This window comes from Protomyctophum bolini, assembly GCF_963924005.1.
Source record: "Protomyctophum bolini genome assembly, chromosome: 13".
Lineage (NCBI taxonomy): Eukaryota > Metazoa > Chordata > Actinopteri > Myctophiformes > Myctophidae > Protomyctophum > Protomyctophum bolini.
This window is the reverse complement of record NC_137874.1, coordinates 40571607-40589888: the sequence shown is the minus strand read 5'-3', so window position 1 is coordinate 40589888 and position 18282 is coordinate 40571607. Positions and strand designations below refer to the sequence as shown.

The following is an 18282-nucleotide window of genomic DNA, read 5'->3' as shown; positions in this document are numbered from 1 at the left end:
CGCGGCACGCCGTCCGGCTGGCGTGGCAGCCTAGGTGCCCAGACGGTTGAGCTAACCGTCCGGGCCGTTATTTACCTTTTCTTGGCCTCTTCACGACCTCCTATACTAGGCTACTAAACCCTTACTGTGGTGGCTGTCATGATTGTGCGGTGGTCCGCCATACAATTAATAATGCATATAGTTGAAACACTGGTGTATATGATGGGGTTTTGTTTGGTTTGTTTTGTTTATTTTGCATAGAAGTGTTTATTTGTATGTCTTGTTCTGATGAATTGAAAATGGAAAGTCTTAGTGCTTTTTTCTGGGTTTTATCCTCTTAGTAGATTTTGTATTGACCTGTACTTCCTTGAACTGTTCTACAAACCGTTTGTACACTTTTCAAAATCAATCAATCAGAACGTTGGCTAAATGCCTACATTTAAATGGTTAACCCATTTTGACCTGAGATCAGATTCTAAAAATGTCTTCTACATCCTGACACTTTTCTGAAAAAGCTATGTTTCTATGTCAGTTGTTCTTCGATTTTTCAAAAATAGCAGACCTACAAGCATGACCTTGTAGATCTGCTATTTGTCAATAGCTAAAGCATAACATGATGCTAACACCAAAAGGGGTTCCCGCCCAAAATGGGTTAAAGAAACTAGTCCCAAGAACAAGTTTGTAAAGGATATTCTCTGACTTTGTTTTCCTGCTGTTTGTGTTCAGGAAGGATTGATTCATTAAAGAACCTGTGCACACACACACACACACACATACGTGCGTGAAAGTTTTATGATTTTGTTTTGCAGTCTTTTGTGGTTAATGGCCCTTTTTTTGCCTATTCGTGGGCGCCTACTGAAAATCACACTGTGGTGGCTGGTCATGGTTGTGTGGTGGTGGCCACACAGTAATGTAAACCACACTGTGGTGGCTGGTCATGGTTGTGTGGTGGTAGCCACACAGTAATGTAAAACCACACTGTGGTGGCTGGTCATGGTTGTGTGGTGGTGGCCACACAGTAATGAAAACCACACTGTGGTGGCTGGTCATGGTTGTGTGGTGGTGGCCACACAGTAATGTAAAACCACACTGTGGTGGCTGGTCATGATTGTGTGGTGGTGGCCACACAGTAATGTAAACCACACTGTGGTGGCTGGTCATGACTGTGTGGTGGTGGCCACACAGTAATGTAAACCACACTGTGGTGGCTGGTCATGGTTGTGTGGTGGTGGCCACACAGTAATGTAAACCACACTGTGGTGGCTGGTCATGATTGTGTGGTGGTGGCCACACAGTAATGTAAAACCACACTGTGGTGGCTGGTCATGGTTGTGTGGTGGTGGCCACACAGTAATGTAAACCACACTGTGGTGGCTGGTCATGGTTGTGTGGTGGTTGTGTGGTGGTGGCCACACAGTAATGTAAAACCACACTGTGGTGGCTGGTCATGATTGTGTGGTTGTGTGGTGGTGGCCACACAGTAATGTAAAACCACACTGTGGTGGCTGGTCATGATTGTGTGGTGGTGGCCACACAGTAATGTAAAACCACACTGTGGTGGCTGGTCATGGTTGTGTGGTGGTGGCCACACAGTAATGTAAAACCACACTGTGGTGGCTGGTCATGATTGTGTGGTGGTGGCCACACAGTAATGTAAAACCACACTGTGGTGGCTGGTCATGGTTGTGTGGTGGTGGCCACACAGTAATGTAAACCACACTGTGGTGGCTGGTCATGGTTGTGTGGTGGTGGCCACACAGTAATGTAAAACCACACTGTGGTGGCTGGTCATGGTTGTGTGGTGGTGGCCACACAGTAATGAAAACCACACTGTGGTGGCTGGTCATGGTTGTGTGGTGGTGGCCACACAGTAATGAAAACCACACTGTGGTGGCTGGTCATGGTTGTGTGGTGGTGGCCACACAGTAATGTAAACCACACTGTGGTGGCTGGTCATGACTGTGTGGTGGTGGCCACACAGTAATGAAAACCACACTGTGGTGGCTGGTCATGGTTGTGTGGTGGTGGCCACACAGTAATGAAAACCACACTGTGGTGGCTGGTCATGACTGTGTGGTGGTGGCCACACAGTAATGTAAACCACACTGTGGTGGCTGGTCATGATTGTGTGGTGGTGGCCACACAGTAATGTAAAACCACACTGTGGTGGCTGGTCATGGTTGTGTGGTGGTGGCCACACAGTAATGTAAACCACACTGTGGTGGCTGGTCATGGTTGTGTGGTGGTGGCCACACAGTAATGTAAAACCACACTGTGGTGGCTGGTCATGATTGTGTGGTGGTGGCCACACAGTAATGTAAAACCACACTGTGGTGGCTGGTCATGGTTGTGTGGTGGTGGCCACACAGTAATGTAAAACCACACTGTGGTGGCTGGTCATGATTGTGTGGTGGTGGCCACACAGTAATGTAAAACCACACTGTGGTGGCTGGTCATGGTTGTGTGGTGGTGGCCACACAGTAATGTAAACCACACTGTGGTGGCTGGTCATGGTTGTGTGGTGGTGGCCACACAGTAATGTAAAACCACACTGTGGTGGCTGGTCATGGTTGTGTGGTGGTGGCCACACAGTAATGTAAAACCACACTGTGGTGGCTGGTCATGGTTGTGTGGTGGTGGCCACACAGTAATGAAAACCACACTGTGGTGGCTGGTCATGGTTGTGTGGTGGTGGCCACACAGTAATGAAAACCACACTGTGGTGGCTGGTCATGGTTGTGTGGTGGTGGCCACACAGTAATGTAAACCACACTGTGGTGGCTGGTCATGACTGTGTGGTGGTGGCCACACAGTAATGAAAACCACACTGTGGTGGCTGGTCATGGTTGTGTGGTGGTGGCCACACAGTAATGAAAACCACACTGTGGTGGCTGGTCATGACTGTGTGGTGGTGGCCACACAGTAATGTAAAACCACACTGTGGTGGCTGGTCATGACTGTGTGGTGGTGGCCACACAGTAATGTAAACCACACTGTGGTGGCTGGTCATGGTTGTGTGGTGGTGGCCACACAGTAATGTAAACCACACTGTGGTGGCTGGTCATGGTTGTGTGGTGGTGGCCACACAGTAATGAAAACCACACTGTGGTGGTGGCCACACAGTAATGTAAACCACACTGTGGTGGCTGGTCATGACTGTGTGGTGGTGGCCACACAGTAATGTAAACCACACTGTGGTGGCTGGTCATGGTTGTGTGGTGGTGGCCACACAGTAATGTAAACCACACTGTGGTGGCTGGTCATGATTGTGTGGTGGTGGCCACACAGTAATGTAAAACCACACTGTGGTGGCTGGTCATGGTTGTGTGGTGGTGGCCACACAGTAATGTAAACCACACTGTGGTGGCTGGTCATGGTTGTGTGGTGGTGGCCACACAGTAATGTAAAACCACACTGTGGTGGCTGGTCATGATTGTGTGGTGGTGGCCACACAGTAATGTAAAACCACACTGTGGTGGCTGGTCATGGTTGTGTGGTGGTGGCCACACAGTAATGTAAACCACACTGTGGTGGCTGGTCATGGTTGTGTGGTGGTGGCCACACAGTAATGTAAAACCACACTGTGGTGGCTGGTCATGGTTGTGTGGTGGTGGCCACACAGTAATGAAAACCACACTGTGGTGGCTGGTCATGGTTGTGTGGTGGTGGCCACACAGTAATGAAAACCACACTGTGGTGGCTGGTCATGGTTGTGTGGTGGTGGCCACACAGTAATGTAAACCACACTGTGGTGGCTGGTCATGACTGTGTGGTGGTGGCCACACAGTAATGAAAACCACACTGTGGTGGCTGGTCATGACTGTGTGGTGGTGGCCACACAGTAATGTAAAACCACACTGTGGTGGCTGGTCATGACTGTGTGGTGGTGGCCACACAGTAATGTAAACCACACTGTGGTGGCTGGTCATGGTTGTGTGGTGGTGGCCACACAGTAATGTAAACCACACTGTGGTGGCTGGTCATGGTTGTGTGGTGGTGGCCACACAGTAATGAAAACCACACTGTGGTGGCTGGTCATGGTTGTGTGGTGGTGGCCACACAGTAATACACATAGGGGAAACACTAGTGCACATCATGGTTTATTGTTTTGGCATAGAAGTGTTTATTTGTATGTCTTGTTCTGATTAATTGAAAATGGAGGACCCTTATTTAAACAAGTCTTAGTGCTTTTTTGTGGTATTATCCTCTTAGCAGATTTTGTATTGACTGACCTGTACCTTCCTTGAACTGCACCTATTCTACAAACTGTTAATACATTTTTATAACCAGGCTAGTTCCTGCCTGCATGGCAGAGACACTTAAAGGACCACTTCACCACTTTTCAACCTATCTTCATATAACAGGTCCTCACTAATAATAATAATAATCATGATAAAATGGCATTTGTTTTCCTACTCCGTATGTGTCTCATAGGAGGGCTGTGGCCACTTCAGAAACCCGTCCACCAGTGACATCATCTTTAGGCAGAATTTATTTACACAAAAATGTTTAGATTTGTATCATCGTGAGAAAGATGGCTTCCATTTTCGCATCGCAACTTTTCAGAAAACGAAAGCCTGCAAATTCTAATAGCTTGGATTCCTCATCGATGATGTCACTGGTGGACAGGTATCTGAACTGCCCACAGCCCTCCTATGAGACACAGACTGAGTAGGACTTTTTTTTGCCATTTTATCATAATTATTAGTGAGGACCTATTATATGAAGATGGGTTGAAAAGTGGTGAAGTGGTCCTTTAACACCTATCTGCTGCTAAAGAGCAGGCAGTGCATGGCTGCCTCTGTTGTGGTGCTGTTAAAGGGTTAATGTGAGGCGTACGGTTTGTTGTAAAGCACTTTGAACAGTCAAAGTTCACTCTGACACCATAAGAACACAACCTTTTCATTCTGCTACCTTTATTGTCTGTACTAAATATAATAAATATAAAAAGACCGTCCTTTCTCATTCAAACAATTCAATGTGTGGAGTCTACGGTGTGTGTGTGTGTGTGTGTGTGTGTGTGTGTGTGTGTGTGCACAGTACACCTGCATGTGTGGGCGTGCGCATTTCACAACAGGTCTGTCAAAGGCAGCTCCACCTCTTGCCTGACTCATAGTGAGACAGACGATCAGATTCACATTCTGATCAAACACACGACGTCGTCCAGTGAGGAAGGACAGACTGTCTTTACTAAAGCTACAGGAGTTAATACTGACCCAGACCACTGGAACCTGCTGCTGACTCTGTCTGTCAACTGAATGGACTTCAACAAGAAACGGGACTCAAAGTGAAAGTAAACTTCAGGGAACATTCTGGAAGAGGGAGAGTTACCACGACTGACTGGCAGAGTTCCTTGTTGACTGCGTGAGCGAGTGTTTGTTAAAATGGCTTCCAAGTCGTCTCTCTCTGAAGAGGACTATTCCTGTCCTGTGTGCCGTGACATCTTTAAAGATCCCGTTGTGCTGTTGTGTAGCCACAGCTTCTGTAAAGCCTGTCTGCAGGACTGGTGGCGAGAGAAGATAATAAAGGAGTGTCCAGTTTGTAAGGAAATATCTTTGACGGATCGTCCACCTCGTAACCTGGCTCTGAAGAACCTGTGTGAGGCCTTCACACAGGAGAGACATCAGAGAACGTCAGCAGGCTCTGAGGATCTCTGCAGTCTGCATGCTGAGAAACTCAAACTGTTCTGTCTGGAATGTCAACAGCCAGTGTGTCTTGTGTGTCGAGATTCTAAAAAACACACCGGCCACAGAATCAGGCCCGTCGATGAAGCTGCTCTGGATTACAAGGAGGAGGTCCAGAAATCACTGAAACCTTTACAGGACAAACTGGAGGTCTTTAATAAAACTAAAACAAACTACGACCAAACAGCAGAACACATTACGTTCCAGACCCGACACACAGAGACGCAGATGAAGGAACAGTTTAAGAAGCTTCATCAGTTTCTACATGATGAAGAGGAGGCCAGGATCACCGAACTGAGGGAGGAAGAGCAGCAGAAGAGTCAGATGATGAAGAAGAAGATGGAGGGTCTGAACAGAGACATATCAACCATTTCACACACGATCAGAGCCATAGAGGAGGAGCTGAGAGCTGAACACGTCTCATTCCTGCAGAACTACAAGACCACGATGGAGAGAGTCCAGCTCACACTGCAGGACCCACAGCCGGTCTCAGGAGCACTGATAGACGTGGCCAAACACCTGGGCAACCTGGCCTTCAGAGTCTGGGACAAGATGAAGGACATTGTCTCCTACACTCCTGTCATTCTGGACCCCAACACCGCCCATCCAGGATACACCCTGTCTGATGATCTGACCAGCGTGACATGGGGAGAGATACAGAAGCTCCCTGACAATCCAGAGAGATTTGACCAGGTCGGCCTTGTCCTTGGTTCTGAGGGCTTTAACTCAGGGAGTCACAGCTGGGATGTTGAGGTTGGAGACAATACACGCTGGAATGTAGGTGTGTTATCAGAGTCCCTTCAGAGGAAGGGAAAAACAGCGGGTCCATACTGGACAATATACTTACAGGAAGGTAAATACAGAGCAGCCTCCTCAGGGTCACTCACTGTTCTCTCATTGAAGCAGAAGCCTCAGAGGATCAGAGTCCAACTGGACTGGAATGAAGGAAAGCTGTCATTCTGTGATCCTGATACTAACACACACATACACACCTTCACACACAGGTTCACTGACACACTCTTTCCATGGATTCGCACTGGTCCTGGTGGTCCTCTGAAGATCTTACCTAGATCTGTCTAACTCTGGACATGATGATGATGATGATGATAAATGATAGATAGAACGAACGAACGTCTTGATCAAAAACGCTTTTTATTTTCTACACATTAAACAACAGTAGTGGAAATAATGTTAACATTAAGAACCTGATATTGATGATCAAAGTGGCAGTAGTTGTTGGTGGTTTATTAACCCATTAACGGTCTGAGGCAAATGCCTACTAAATCAGTAGTTCTCACACTTTAACCCATTTAGGCCTGACGTCGAAATAAAAATAAGTCTTCTAAAATAATATATATATATATATATATATATATTCAAAGATTTGTGCCACATTTTCACAATTCTTCAAAAAATAGCAGACCTACAAGCTCGTAGCGCGCCACTTGGTGGCGCGCTATGAGCTTGTAGATCTGCTATTTTTCAATAGCTAAATTATAACATAATGTTTAAAACACCAAAAGGGGTTCACGCCTAAAATGGATTAAAGAGTTATTTTTTAATACCGGTATTCATAAACATGTACAAAGCTCGCAGTGTGGCACAAAGTGAAGTCACGTGCTGTGAGCTTGTAGATCTGCTATTTTTTTTATTTAAACCAATAGTAATACGTTGTTTTGGATAAGAAATGTGAATGTGTGTGAATGTGAATCCCTAGACTCCTTAAAAACCGCTCTCAAAAAGCACTGCAATACGAAACTGGCCCCTGTAAAAACGTCCAAGTCCCTCCTCCCTAATTTCTTTCCTATAATGTACACATTTTCCATTATTTTTGTTTTTGGCAGCAAATTTCGATTTTAGTTTTAGTCATAGTCTTTGGAATGAAACTTAATTTAGTTTTAGTCACATTTTAGTCACCTGGAAATGTCTTAGTGTTAGTCTAGTTTTAGTCGACTAAATGTCATAAGTCGACTAAATCTACAGGTGATTCAGTCGACTAAAATGTTTTTTTTTGGTGGGCCTTGATGCCGTCGTAATGAGTGTTTTTACACTTGCTGAAAATAGCCGATCTACAAGCTATAGATCAGCTATTTTCTGCATGCAACCAAGAGTAAAATGACTTATACTGGATCTCTTGTCCACTAGTCCCTTCCTAACATTTTAGTCTAGTTTTTATTTGTCGACGAAATTGTCAGTATATTTAGTCTTATAGTTTTAGTCATCATAGCTTAGTTTTCATGTAGTTTCCATTCGTTTTTGTCAGTGGAAAAAGATAGTCCGTTAGTTTTAGTCGACGAAAACAACACTGCCGTGTACAGCCAGAGGCTGATAGTTTGGGGGGGAACAGTAGACAGACAGGAAACAGGAAAGGGGGGAGAGAGACGGAGAGAGACACGCGGCAAAGGCACGTCGGGCTCGGGAGTCGAACCTGCGGGCACGCCGTCCGGCTGGCGTGGCAGCCTAGGTGCCCAGACGGATGAGCTAACCGCCCGGGCCGTTATTTACCTTTTCTTGGCCTCTTCACGACCTCCTATACTAGGCTACTAAACCCTTACTGTGGTGGCTGTCATGATTGTGCGGTGGTCCGCCATACAATTAATAATGCATATAGTTGAAACACTGGTGTATATGATGGGTTTTTTTTTGGTTTGTTTTGTTTATTTTGCATAGAAGTGTTTATTTGTATGTCTTGTTCTGATGAATTGAAAATGGAGGACCCTTATGTAAACAAGTCTTAGTGCTTTTTTCTGGTTTTATCCTCTTAGCAGATTTTGTATTGACCGACCTGTACCTTCCTTGAACTGCAGCTATTCTACAAACTGTTAATACATTTTTATAACCAGGCTAGTTCCTGATGCATGGCAGAGACACTTAAAGGACCACTTCACCACTTTTCAACCTATCTTCATAATCATATAACAGGTCCTCACTAATAATATTAATCATGATAAAATGGCATTTGTTTTCCCTACTCAGTCTGTGTCTCATAGGAGGGCTGTGGGCAGTTCAGAAACCCGTCCACCAGTGACATCATCTTTAGGCAGAATTTCTTTAGACAAGATTTTTTGACAAAAATGTTTAGATTGTTATTACCGTGAGAAAGATGGCTTCCATTTTCGCATTGCAACTTTTCAGAACACGAAAGCCTGCTAATTCTAATAGCTTGGATTCCTCATCGATGATGTCACTGGTGGACAGGTATCTGAACTGCCCACAGCCCTCCTATGAGACACAGACTGAGTAGGATTTTTTTTTGCCATTTTATCATAATTATTAGTGAGGACCTATTATATGAAGATGGGTTGAAAAGTGGTGAAGTGGTCCTTTAACACCTATCTGCTGCTAAAGAGCAGGCAGTGCATGGCTGCCTCTGTCGGGGTGCTGTTAAAGGGTTAATGTGAGGCGTACGGTTTGTTGTAAAGCACTTTGAACAGTCAAAGTTCACTCTGACACCATAAAACACACAACGTCGTCCAGTGAGGAAGGACAGACTGTCTTTCCAAAAGCTACAGGAGTTAATACTGACCCAGACCACTGGAACCTGCTGCTGACTCTGTCTGTCAACGGAATGGACTTTAACAAGAAACGGGACTCAAAGTGAAAGTAAACTTCAGGGAACATTCTGGAAGAGGGAGAGTTACCACGACTGGCTGGCAGAGTTCCTTGTTGACTGCGTGAGCGAGTGTTTGTTAAAATGGCTAAACGGCTTAAAACGTCTCTCTCTGAAGAGGACTATTCCTGTCCCGTGTGCTGTGACATCTTCAAAGATCCCGTTGTCCTGTCCTGTAGCCACAGCTTCTGTAAAGCCTGTCTGCAGGACTGGTGGCGAGAGAAGACAATAAAGGAGTGTCCAGTTTGTAAGGCAATATCTTTGACGGATCGTCCACCTCGTAACCTGGCTCTGAAGAACCTGTGTGAGGCCTTCATACAGGAGAGACAAGCTGCTCTGGATCACAAGGAGGAGGTCCAGAAATCACTGAAGCCTTTACAGGACAAACTGGAGGTCTTTAATAAAATTAAAACAAACTACGATCAAACAGCAGAACACATTACGTTCCAGACCCGACACACAGAGACGCAGATGAAGGAACAGTTTAAGAAGCTAAATCAGTTCCTACTTGATGAAGAGGAGGCCAGGATCACCGAACTGAGGGAGGAAGAGCAGCAGAAGAGTCAGATGATGAAGGAGAAGATGGAGGGTCTGAACAGAGACATATCAACCATTTCACACACGATCAGAGCCATAGAGGAGGAGCTGAGAGCTGAACACATCTCATTCCTGCAGAACTACAAGACCACGATGGAGAGAGTCCAGCTCACACTGCAGGACCCACAGCCGGTCTCAGGAGCATTGATAGACGTGGCCAAACACCTGGGCAACCTGGCCTTCAGAGTCTGGGACAAGATGAAGGACATTGTCTCCTACACTCCGGTCATTCTGGACCCCAACACTGCCCATCCAGAATACACCCTGTCTGATGATCTGACCAGCGTGACAGGGGGAGAGAGACAGAAGCTCCCTGACAATCCAGAGAGATTTGACCACTATGGCTTTGTCCTTGGTTCTGAGGGCTTTAACTCAGGGAGTCACAGCTGGGATGTTGAGGTTGGAGACAATACACAATGGACTGTGGGTGTGTTAGCAGAGTCCTTTCAGAGGAAGGGACTCACATGGGGTCAACGGTGGATAATATACTTACGTGAAGGTAAATACAGAGCATTGCTCTCAGGGTCACTCACTGTTCTCTCAGTGAAGCAGAAGCCTCAGAGGATCAGAGTCCAACTGGACTGGAATGAAGGAAAGCTGTCATTCTGTGATCCTGATACTAACACACACATACACACCGTCACACACAGGTTCACTGACACACTCTTTCCATGCATTGCCACTGGTCCTGGTGGTCCTCTGAAGATCTTACCTAGATCAGTGTAACTCTGGACAATGTATAGACGATGATGACGATGATAAATGATAGATAGAACGAACGAACGTCTTGATCAAAAACGCTTTTTATTTTCTACACATTAAACAACAGTAGTGGAAATAATGTTAACATTAAGAACCTGATATTGATGATCAAAGTGGCAGTAGTTGTTGGTGGTTTATTAACCCATTAACGGCCTGAGGCAAATGCCTACTAAATCAGTAGTTCTCACACTTTAAAGAGTTATTTTTTAATACCGGTATTCATAAACATGTACAAAGCTCACAGTGTGGCACAAAGTGAAGTCACGTGCTGTGAGCTTGTAGATCTGCTATTTTTTTATTTAAACCAATAGCAATACGTTGTTTTTGATAATAAATGTGAATGTGTGTGAATGTGAATCCCTAGACTCCTTCAAAACCTTGTTCAAGTCCCTCCTCCCTAATTTCTTTCCTACAATGTACACATTTTCCATAATTTTTGTTTTTGGCAGCAAATTTCGATTTTAGTTTTAGTCAGTCTTTGGAATGAAACTTAATTTAGTTTTAGTCACATTTTAGTCACCTGGAAATGTCTTAGTGTTAGTCTTGTTTTAGTCGACTAAATGTCATAAGTCGACTAAATCTACAGGTGATTCAGTCGACTAAAATGTTTTTTTTTGGTGGGCCTTGATGCCGTCGTAATGAGTGTTTTTACACTTGCTGAAAATAGCCGATCTACAAGCTATAGATCAGCTATTTTCAGCATGCAACCAAGAGTAAAATGACTTATACTGGATCTCTTGTCCACTAGTCCCTTCCTAACATTTTAGTCTAGTTTTTATTTGTCGACGAAATTGTCAGTATATTTAGTCTTAGTTTTAGTCACCATAGCTTAGTTTTCATTTAGTTTCCATTCGTTTTTTGTCAGTGGAAAAAGGTAGTCCGTTAGTTTTAGTCGACGAAAACAACACTGCCGTGTACAGCCAGAGGCTGATAGTTTGGGGGGGAACAGTAGACAGACAGGAAAGGGGGGAGAGAGACACGCGGCAAAGGCACGTCGGGCTCGGGAGTCGAACCCGCGGCACACCGTCCGGCTGGCATGGCAGCCTAGGTGCCCAGACGGTTGAGCTAACCGTCCGGGCCGTTATTTACCTTTTCTTGGCCTCTTCACGACCTCCTATACTAGGCTACTAAACCCTTACTGTGGTGGCTGTCATGATTGTGCGGTGGTCCGCCATACAATTAATAATGCATATAGTTGAAACACTGGTGTATATGATGGGGTTTTGTTTGGTTTGTTTTGTTTATTTTGCATAGAAGTGTTTATTTGTATGTCTTGTTCTGATGAATTGAAAATGGAAAGTCTTAGTGCTTTTTTCTGGGTTTTATCCTCTTAGTAGATTTTGTATTGACCTGTACTTCCTTGAACTGTTCTACAAACCGTTTGTACACTTTTCAAAATCAATCAATCAGAACGTTGGCTAAATGCCTAAAATTAAATGGTTAACCCATGTTGACCTGAGATCAGATTCTAAAAATGTCTTCTACATCCTGACACTTTTCTGAAAAAGCTATGTTTCTATGTCAGTCGTTCTTCGATTTTTCAAAAATATCAGACCTACAAGCATGACCTTGTAGATCTGCTATTTGTCAATAGCTAAAGCATAACATGATGCTAACACCAAAAGGGGTTCCCGCCCAAAATGAGTTAAAGAAACTAGTCCCAAGAACAAGTTTGTAAAGGATATTCTCTGACTTTGTTTTCCTGCTGTTTGTGTTCAGGATTGATTCATTAAAGAACCTGTGTGCACACACACACACACGTGCGTGAAAGTTTTATGATTTTGTTTTGCAGTCTTTTGTGGTTATTTGCCCTTTTGCCTATTCGTGGGCGCCTACTGAAAATCACACTGTGGTGGCTGGTCATGGTTGTGTGGTGGTGGCCACACAGTAATGTAAACCACACTGTGGTGGCTGGTCATGGTTGTGTGGTGGTGGCCACACAGTAATGAAAACCACACTGTGGTGGCTGGTCATGACTGTGTGGTGGTGGCCACACAGTAATGTAAACCACACTGTGGTGGCTGGTCATGACTGTGTGGTGGTGGCCACACAGTAATGTAAACCACACTGTGGTGGCTGGTCATGGTTGTGTGGTGGTGGCCACACAGTAATGTAAACCACACTGTGGTGGCTGGTCATGACTGTGTGGTGGTGGCCACACAGTAATGTAAACCACACTGTGGTGGCTGGTCATGACTGTGTGGTGGTGGCCACACAGTAATGTAAACCACACTGTGGTGGCTGGTCATGACTGTGTGGTGGTGGCCACACAGTAATGTAAACCACACTGTGGTGGCTGGTCATGGTTGTGTGGTGGTGGCCACACAGTAATGTAAACCACACTGTGGAGGCTGGTCATGGTTGTGTGGTGGTGGCCACACAGTAATGTAAACCACACTGTGGTGGCTGGTCATGGTTGTGTGGTGGTGGCCACACAGTAATGTAAACCACACTGTGGAGGCTGGTCATGGTTGTGTGGTGGTGGCCACACAGTAATGTAAACCACACTGTGGTGGCTGGTCATGGTTGTGTGGTGGTGGCCACACAGTAATGTAAACCACACTGTGGTGGCTGGTCATGGTTGTGTGGTGGTGGCCACACAGTAATGTAAACCACACTGTGGTGGCTGGTCATGACTGTGTGGTGGTGGCCACACAGTAATGAAAACCACACTGTGGTGGCTGGTCATGGTTGTGTGGTGGTGGCCACACAGTAATGTAAACCACACTGTGGTGGCTGGTCATGACTGTGTGGTGGTGGCCACACAGTAATGAAAACCACACTGTGGTGGCTGGTCATGGTTGTGTGGTGGTGGCCACACAGTAATACACATAGGGGAAACACTAGTGTACATCATGGTTTATTGTTTTGGCATAGAAGTGTTTATTTGTATGTCTTGTTCTGATGAATTGAAAATGGAGGACCCTTATGTAAACAAGTCTTAGTGCTTTTTTCTGGTATCCTCTTAGCAGATTTTGTATTGACTGACCTGTAACTTCCTTGAACTGCACCTATTCTACAAACTGTTAATACATTTTTATAACCAGGCTAGTTCCTGATGCATGGCAGAGACACTTAAAGGACCACTTCACCACTTTTCAACCTATCTTCATATAACAGGTCCTCACTAATAATATTAATAATCATGATAAAATGGCATTTGTTTTCCTACTCAGTATGTGTCTCATAGGAGGGCTGTGGCCACTTCAGAAACCCGTCCACCAGTGACATCATCTTTAGGCAGACTTTTTTTACACAAAAATGTTTAGATTTGTATCATCGTGAGAAAGATGGCTTCCATTTTCGCATCGCAACTTTTCAGAACACGAAAGCCTGCAAATTCTAATAGCTTGGATTCCTCATCGATGATGTCACTGGTGGACAGGTATCTGAACTGCGCACAGCCCTCCTATGAGACACAGACTGAGTAGGGAAAAAAATTGCCATTTTATCATAATTATTAGTGAGGACCTATTATATGAAGATGGGTTGAAAAGTGGTGAAGTGGTCCTTTAACACCTATCTGCTGCTAAAGAGCAGGCAGTGCATGGCTGCCTCTGTCGGGGTGCTGTTAAAGGGTTAATGTGAGGCGTACGGTTTGTTGTAAAGCACTTTGAACAGTCAAAGTTCACTCTGACACCATAAAACACACAACGTCGTCCAGTGAGGAAGGACAGACTGTCTTTCCAAAAGCTACAGGAGTTAATACTGACCCAGACCACTGGAACCTGCTGCTGACTCTGTCTGTCAACTGAATGGACTTCAACAAGAAACGGGACTCAAAGTGAAAGTAAACTTCAGGGAACATTCTGGAAGAGGGAGAGTTACCACGACTGACTGGCAGAGTTCCTTGTTGACTGCGTGAGCGAGTGTTTGTTAAAATGGCTAAACGGCTTAAAACGTCTCTCTCTGAAGAGGACTATTCCTGTCCCGTGTGCTGTGACATCTTCAAAGATCCCGTTGTGCTGTCCTGTAGCCACAGCTTCTGTAAAGCCTGTCTGCAGGACTGGTGGCGAGAGAAGACAATAAAGGAGTGTCCAGTTTGTAAGGAAATATCTTTGACGGATCGTCCACCTCGTAACCTGGCTCTGAAGAACCTGTGTGAGGCCTTCATACAGGAGAGACAAGCTGCTCTGGATCACAAGGAGGAGGTCCAGAAATCACTGAAGCCTTTACAGGACAAACTGGAGGTCTTTAATAAAACTAAAACAAACTACGATCAAACAACAGAACACATTACGTTCCAGACCCGACACACAGAGACGCAGATGAAGGAACAGTTTAAGAAGCTTCATCAGTTTCTACATGATGAAGAGGAGGCCAGGATCACCGAACTGAGGGAGGAAGAGCAGCAGAAGAGTCAGATGATGAAGAAGAAGATGGAGGGTCTGAACAGAGACATATCAACCATTTCACACACGATCAGAGCCATAGAGGAGGAGCTGAGAGCTGAACACGTCTCATTCCTGCAGAACTACAAGACCACGATGGAGAGAGTCCAGCTCACACTGCAGGACCCACAGCCGGTCTCAGGAGCACTGATAGACGTCGCCAAACACCTGGGCAACCTGGCCTTCAGAGTCTGGGACAAGATGAAGGACATTGTCTCCTACACTCCTGTCATTCTGGACCCCAACACTGCCTATCCAGGATACACCCTGTCTGATGATCTGACCAGCGTGACACGGGGAGAGAGACAGAAGCTCCCTGACAATCCAGAGAGATTTGACCAGGTCGGCGCTGTCCTTGGTTCTGAGGGCTTTAACTCAGGGAGTCACAGCTGGGATGTTGAGGTTGGAGACAATACACGCTGGGTAGTAGGTGTGTTAGCAGAGTCCTTTCAGAGGAAGGGAACCACACGGGGTCCATCCTGGATAATAAGGTTACGTGACGGTACATACACAGCAGACTCCTCAGGGTCACTCACTGTTCTCTCATTGAAGCAGAAGCCTCAGAGGATCAGAGTCCAACTGGACTGGAATGAAGGAAAGCTGTCATTCTGTGATCCTGATACTAACACACACATACACACCTTCACACACAGGTTCACTGACACACTCTTTCCAATCATTTACACTGGTCCTTTTGATACTCTGAAGATCTTACCTAGATCTGTCTAACTCTGGACATGATGATGATGATGATGATGATGATGATGTTGATCAAAAATGCTTTTTATTTTCTACAAATTAAACATCAGTAGTGGTAATAATGTTAACATTAATAACCTGATATTGATGATGACAGTGGCAATAGTTATAATATTGGTGGTTATAGGTATACTTTAACCCTTTACGACATGAGCCTTCTAAATCAGTACTTCTCACACTTTCAAGATATTGTTGTGTAATAATTGACATTGAAGGGAAAACGTATACGTCATAATTATGTAAACGAGCAAATCAGCCAACCAATAACGGCACCAACAGGCATTCTGATTGGCCAGTATGAGATGATGATGATGTGCGATGATAAGAGCGCCCCTCACTTCACACGGGTGTGATTTTTTAATAGCCAACTCTACAGTGACACAGATGCTTTCCAGGTTTTAATCGGTTAAAAAGCAATAAGTCATGAGTTGTTTTGGATAAGACATGTGGATGTGTGTGAATGTGAATCCCTAGACTCCTTCAAAACCGCTCTCAAAGCAAGCGGCACGTACGGGCGGCTGCAATACGAAACTGTCCGTTTCCATTCTTTTCTATAACCATGTACAGTGTTTTCTATAACCATGTACAGTGTTTTCTATAACCATGTACAGTGTTTTCTATAACCATGTACAGTGTTTTCTATAACCATGTACAGTGTTTTCTATAACCATGTACAGTGTTTTCTATAACCATGTACAGTGTTTTCTATAACCATGTACAGTGTTTTCTATAACCATGTACAGTGTTTTCTATAACCATGTACAGTGTTTTCTATAAGCATGTACAGTGTTTTCTATAAGCATGTACAGTGTTTTCTATAACCATGTACAGTGTTTTCTATAACCATGTACAGTGTTTTCTATAACCATGTACAGTGTTTTCTATAACCATGTACAGTGTTTTCTATAACCATGTACAGTGTTTTCTATAACCATGTACAGTGTTTTCTATAACCATGTACAGTGTTTTCTATAACCATGTACAGTGTTTTCTATAACCATGTACAGTGTTTTCTATAACCATGTACAGTGTTTTCTATAACCATGTACAGTGTTTTCTATAACCATGTACAGTGTTTTCTATAACCATGTACAGTGTTTTCTATAACCATGTACAGTGTTTTCTATAACCATGTACAGTGTTTTCTATAACCATGTACAGTGTTTTCTATAACCATGTACAGTGTTTTCTCTAGGAGGGAGCTTTCACGCATATGCATGCTCGTGCATGGCCCGTGCACGACACACACACGCACACGCACACGCACACGCACACGCACACACACACACACACACACACATGAAATGTTTGGGGATTTTTGCAGTCTTCTTCTGTGTTATATTTGCCTTTTTTACAACAATCCACAACAATAATCATACTGTGGTGGCTGGTCATGATTGTGTGTTGGCCACACAATGTTTGAATTCCCCTGGCATACTGTATAGGGGAAACACTGGTGTATTTGATGGTTTATTTTCTTTATTTTAATTTTATATAATATTTTGCATAGAAGTGTTTATTTGTATGTCTTGTTCTGATTAATTGAAAAATGGAGGACCCTTATGTAAACACGTCTTAGTTGTTTGTTATATACTCTTAGTAGATTTTGTATTGCTGTGTACTTCCTTGAACTGTATACCCATTCTGCTAACTGTGCAAAATAGAAATGTCAGTCTATATCAATCAGAACGTTGGCTAAATGCCTCAAATGTAATTGTTAAAGAAACTACGTAGTCCCAAGAACATGTTTGTAAAGGATATTCTCTGACTTTGTTTTCCTGCTGTTTGTGTTCAGGATTGATTCATTAAAGATGGTCTCTCTTACCCAGACTCCTCTCTCTCTCCTCACGCCGTTCTTTGGCTAAACGCATTCTGTCGTCTGTCTTCATGTAGCCTTCCACGTCTGAAAGATACATACAAAAAAAAAACACAAAGACAAACCGATCATTCTTTACAGACATTTATTTTGTATATTATTTCCTCATACCTAAACAAATACTGCGGCAGTATAACCAAAATTGTAACTCAACTTGCTTAACTTAACGTCTTTGCCGATTTTTAAACCTAAATACCATTTGTAGCTGTACAGGTTCGTTGGAATGTCCAACGCATCATAATACAGATGTCATATTTTTGTTTTATTTAGGGTGATACTCCTCTTGACAGTCACCAAGACACCGTGAAAACTATAATAAAGAAACAAAGACATTTTGTTCAGGTTTTTCAGTCCATACACAAAGGAAGCAGAGTCCTCTAGTTAGAGAGAGTCCACACATGCGAGTCCAACTTGTCAATAAAGTCTGCAGTTCCACATTTAAAGCAATACACAACAATAAAAAAAAACACATAATAAAGAATATATGTACCGTGTGCGCCTTTGAACCATGTGCAGATGCACTATAACCCAATCTGGGCTTATGTCGTGCTTTAGCTATTTAAAATACAAGCTCACGAGCTTGTAGGTCTGCTATTTTTGAAAAATCAAAGAAGGACTGACATT

General features: G+C 44.1%; 2 protein-coding genes across 2 annotated transcripts in view; one reads left to right on the top strand and one right to left on the bottom strand.

Moving 5' to 3' along the window:
* map7d2a (MAP7 domain containing 2a) overlaps positions 1–18282 on the bottom strand; it is a gene marked incomplete at both ends in the record, with an annotated part of 57091 nt that overhangs the window by 32652 nt on the left and 6157 nt on the right. The window contains one exon of the mRNA XM_080781208.1: positions 17608–17685. Within this exon, the coding sequence (XP_080637334.1) occupies positions 17608–17685 (78 nt within the window). The remainder of the gene's footprint in view (positions 1–17607; positions 17686–18282) is intronic.
* LOC308327066 (uncharacterized protein) lies at positions 5150–16424 on the top strand. Its single transcript, XM_080780205.1, has 3 exons — positions 5150–6737; positions 9394–10269; positions 14499–16424. Exons 1-3 carry the CDS (start codon positions 5364–5366, stop codon positions 15750–15752), a joined length of 3504 nt encoding a protein of 1167 aa, XP_080636331.1. The 5' UTR covers positions 5150–5363; the 3' UTR covers positions 15753–16424.

Excerpts from the sequence above, each read along its gene's own strand:
- LOC308327066 (XM_080780205.1), top strand. The coding sequence starts at position 5,364 with ATGGCTTCCAAGTCGTCTCTCTCTGAAGAGGACTATTCCTGTCCTGTG. Across the intron at positions 6,738-9,393 it reads TGAAGATCTTACCTAGATCT|GACTATTCCTGTCCCGTGTG; the intron begins GTCTAACTCTGG and ends CTCTCTGAAGAG. Across the intron at positions 10,270-14,498 it reads GTCACAGCTGGGATGTTGAG|CGAGTGTTTGTTAAAATGGC; the intron begins GTTGGAGACAAT and ends TGACTGCGTGAG.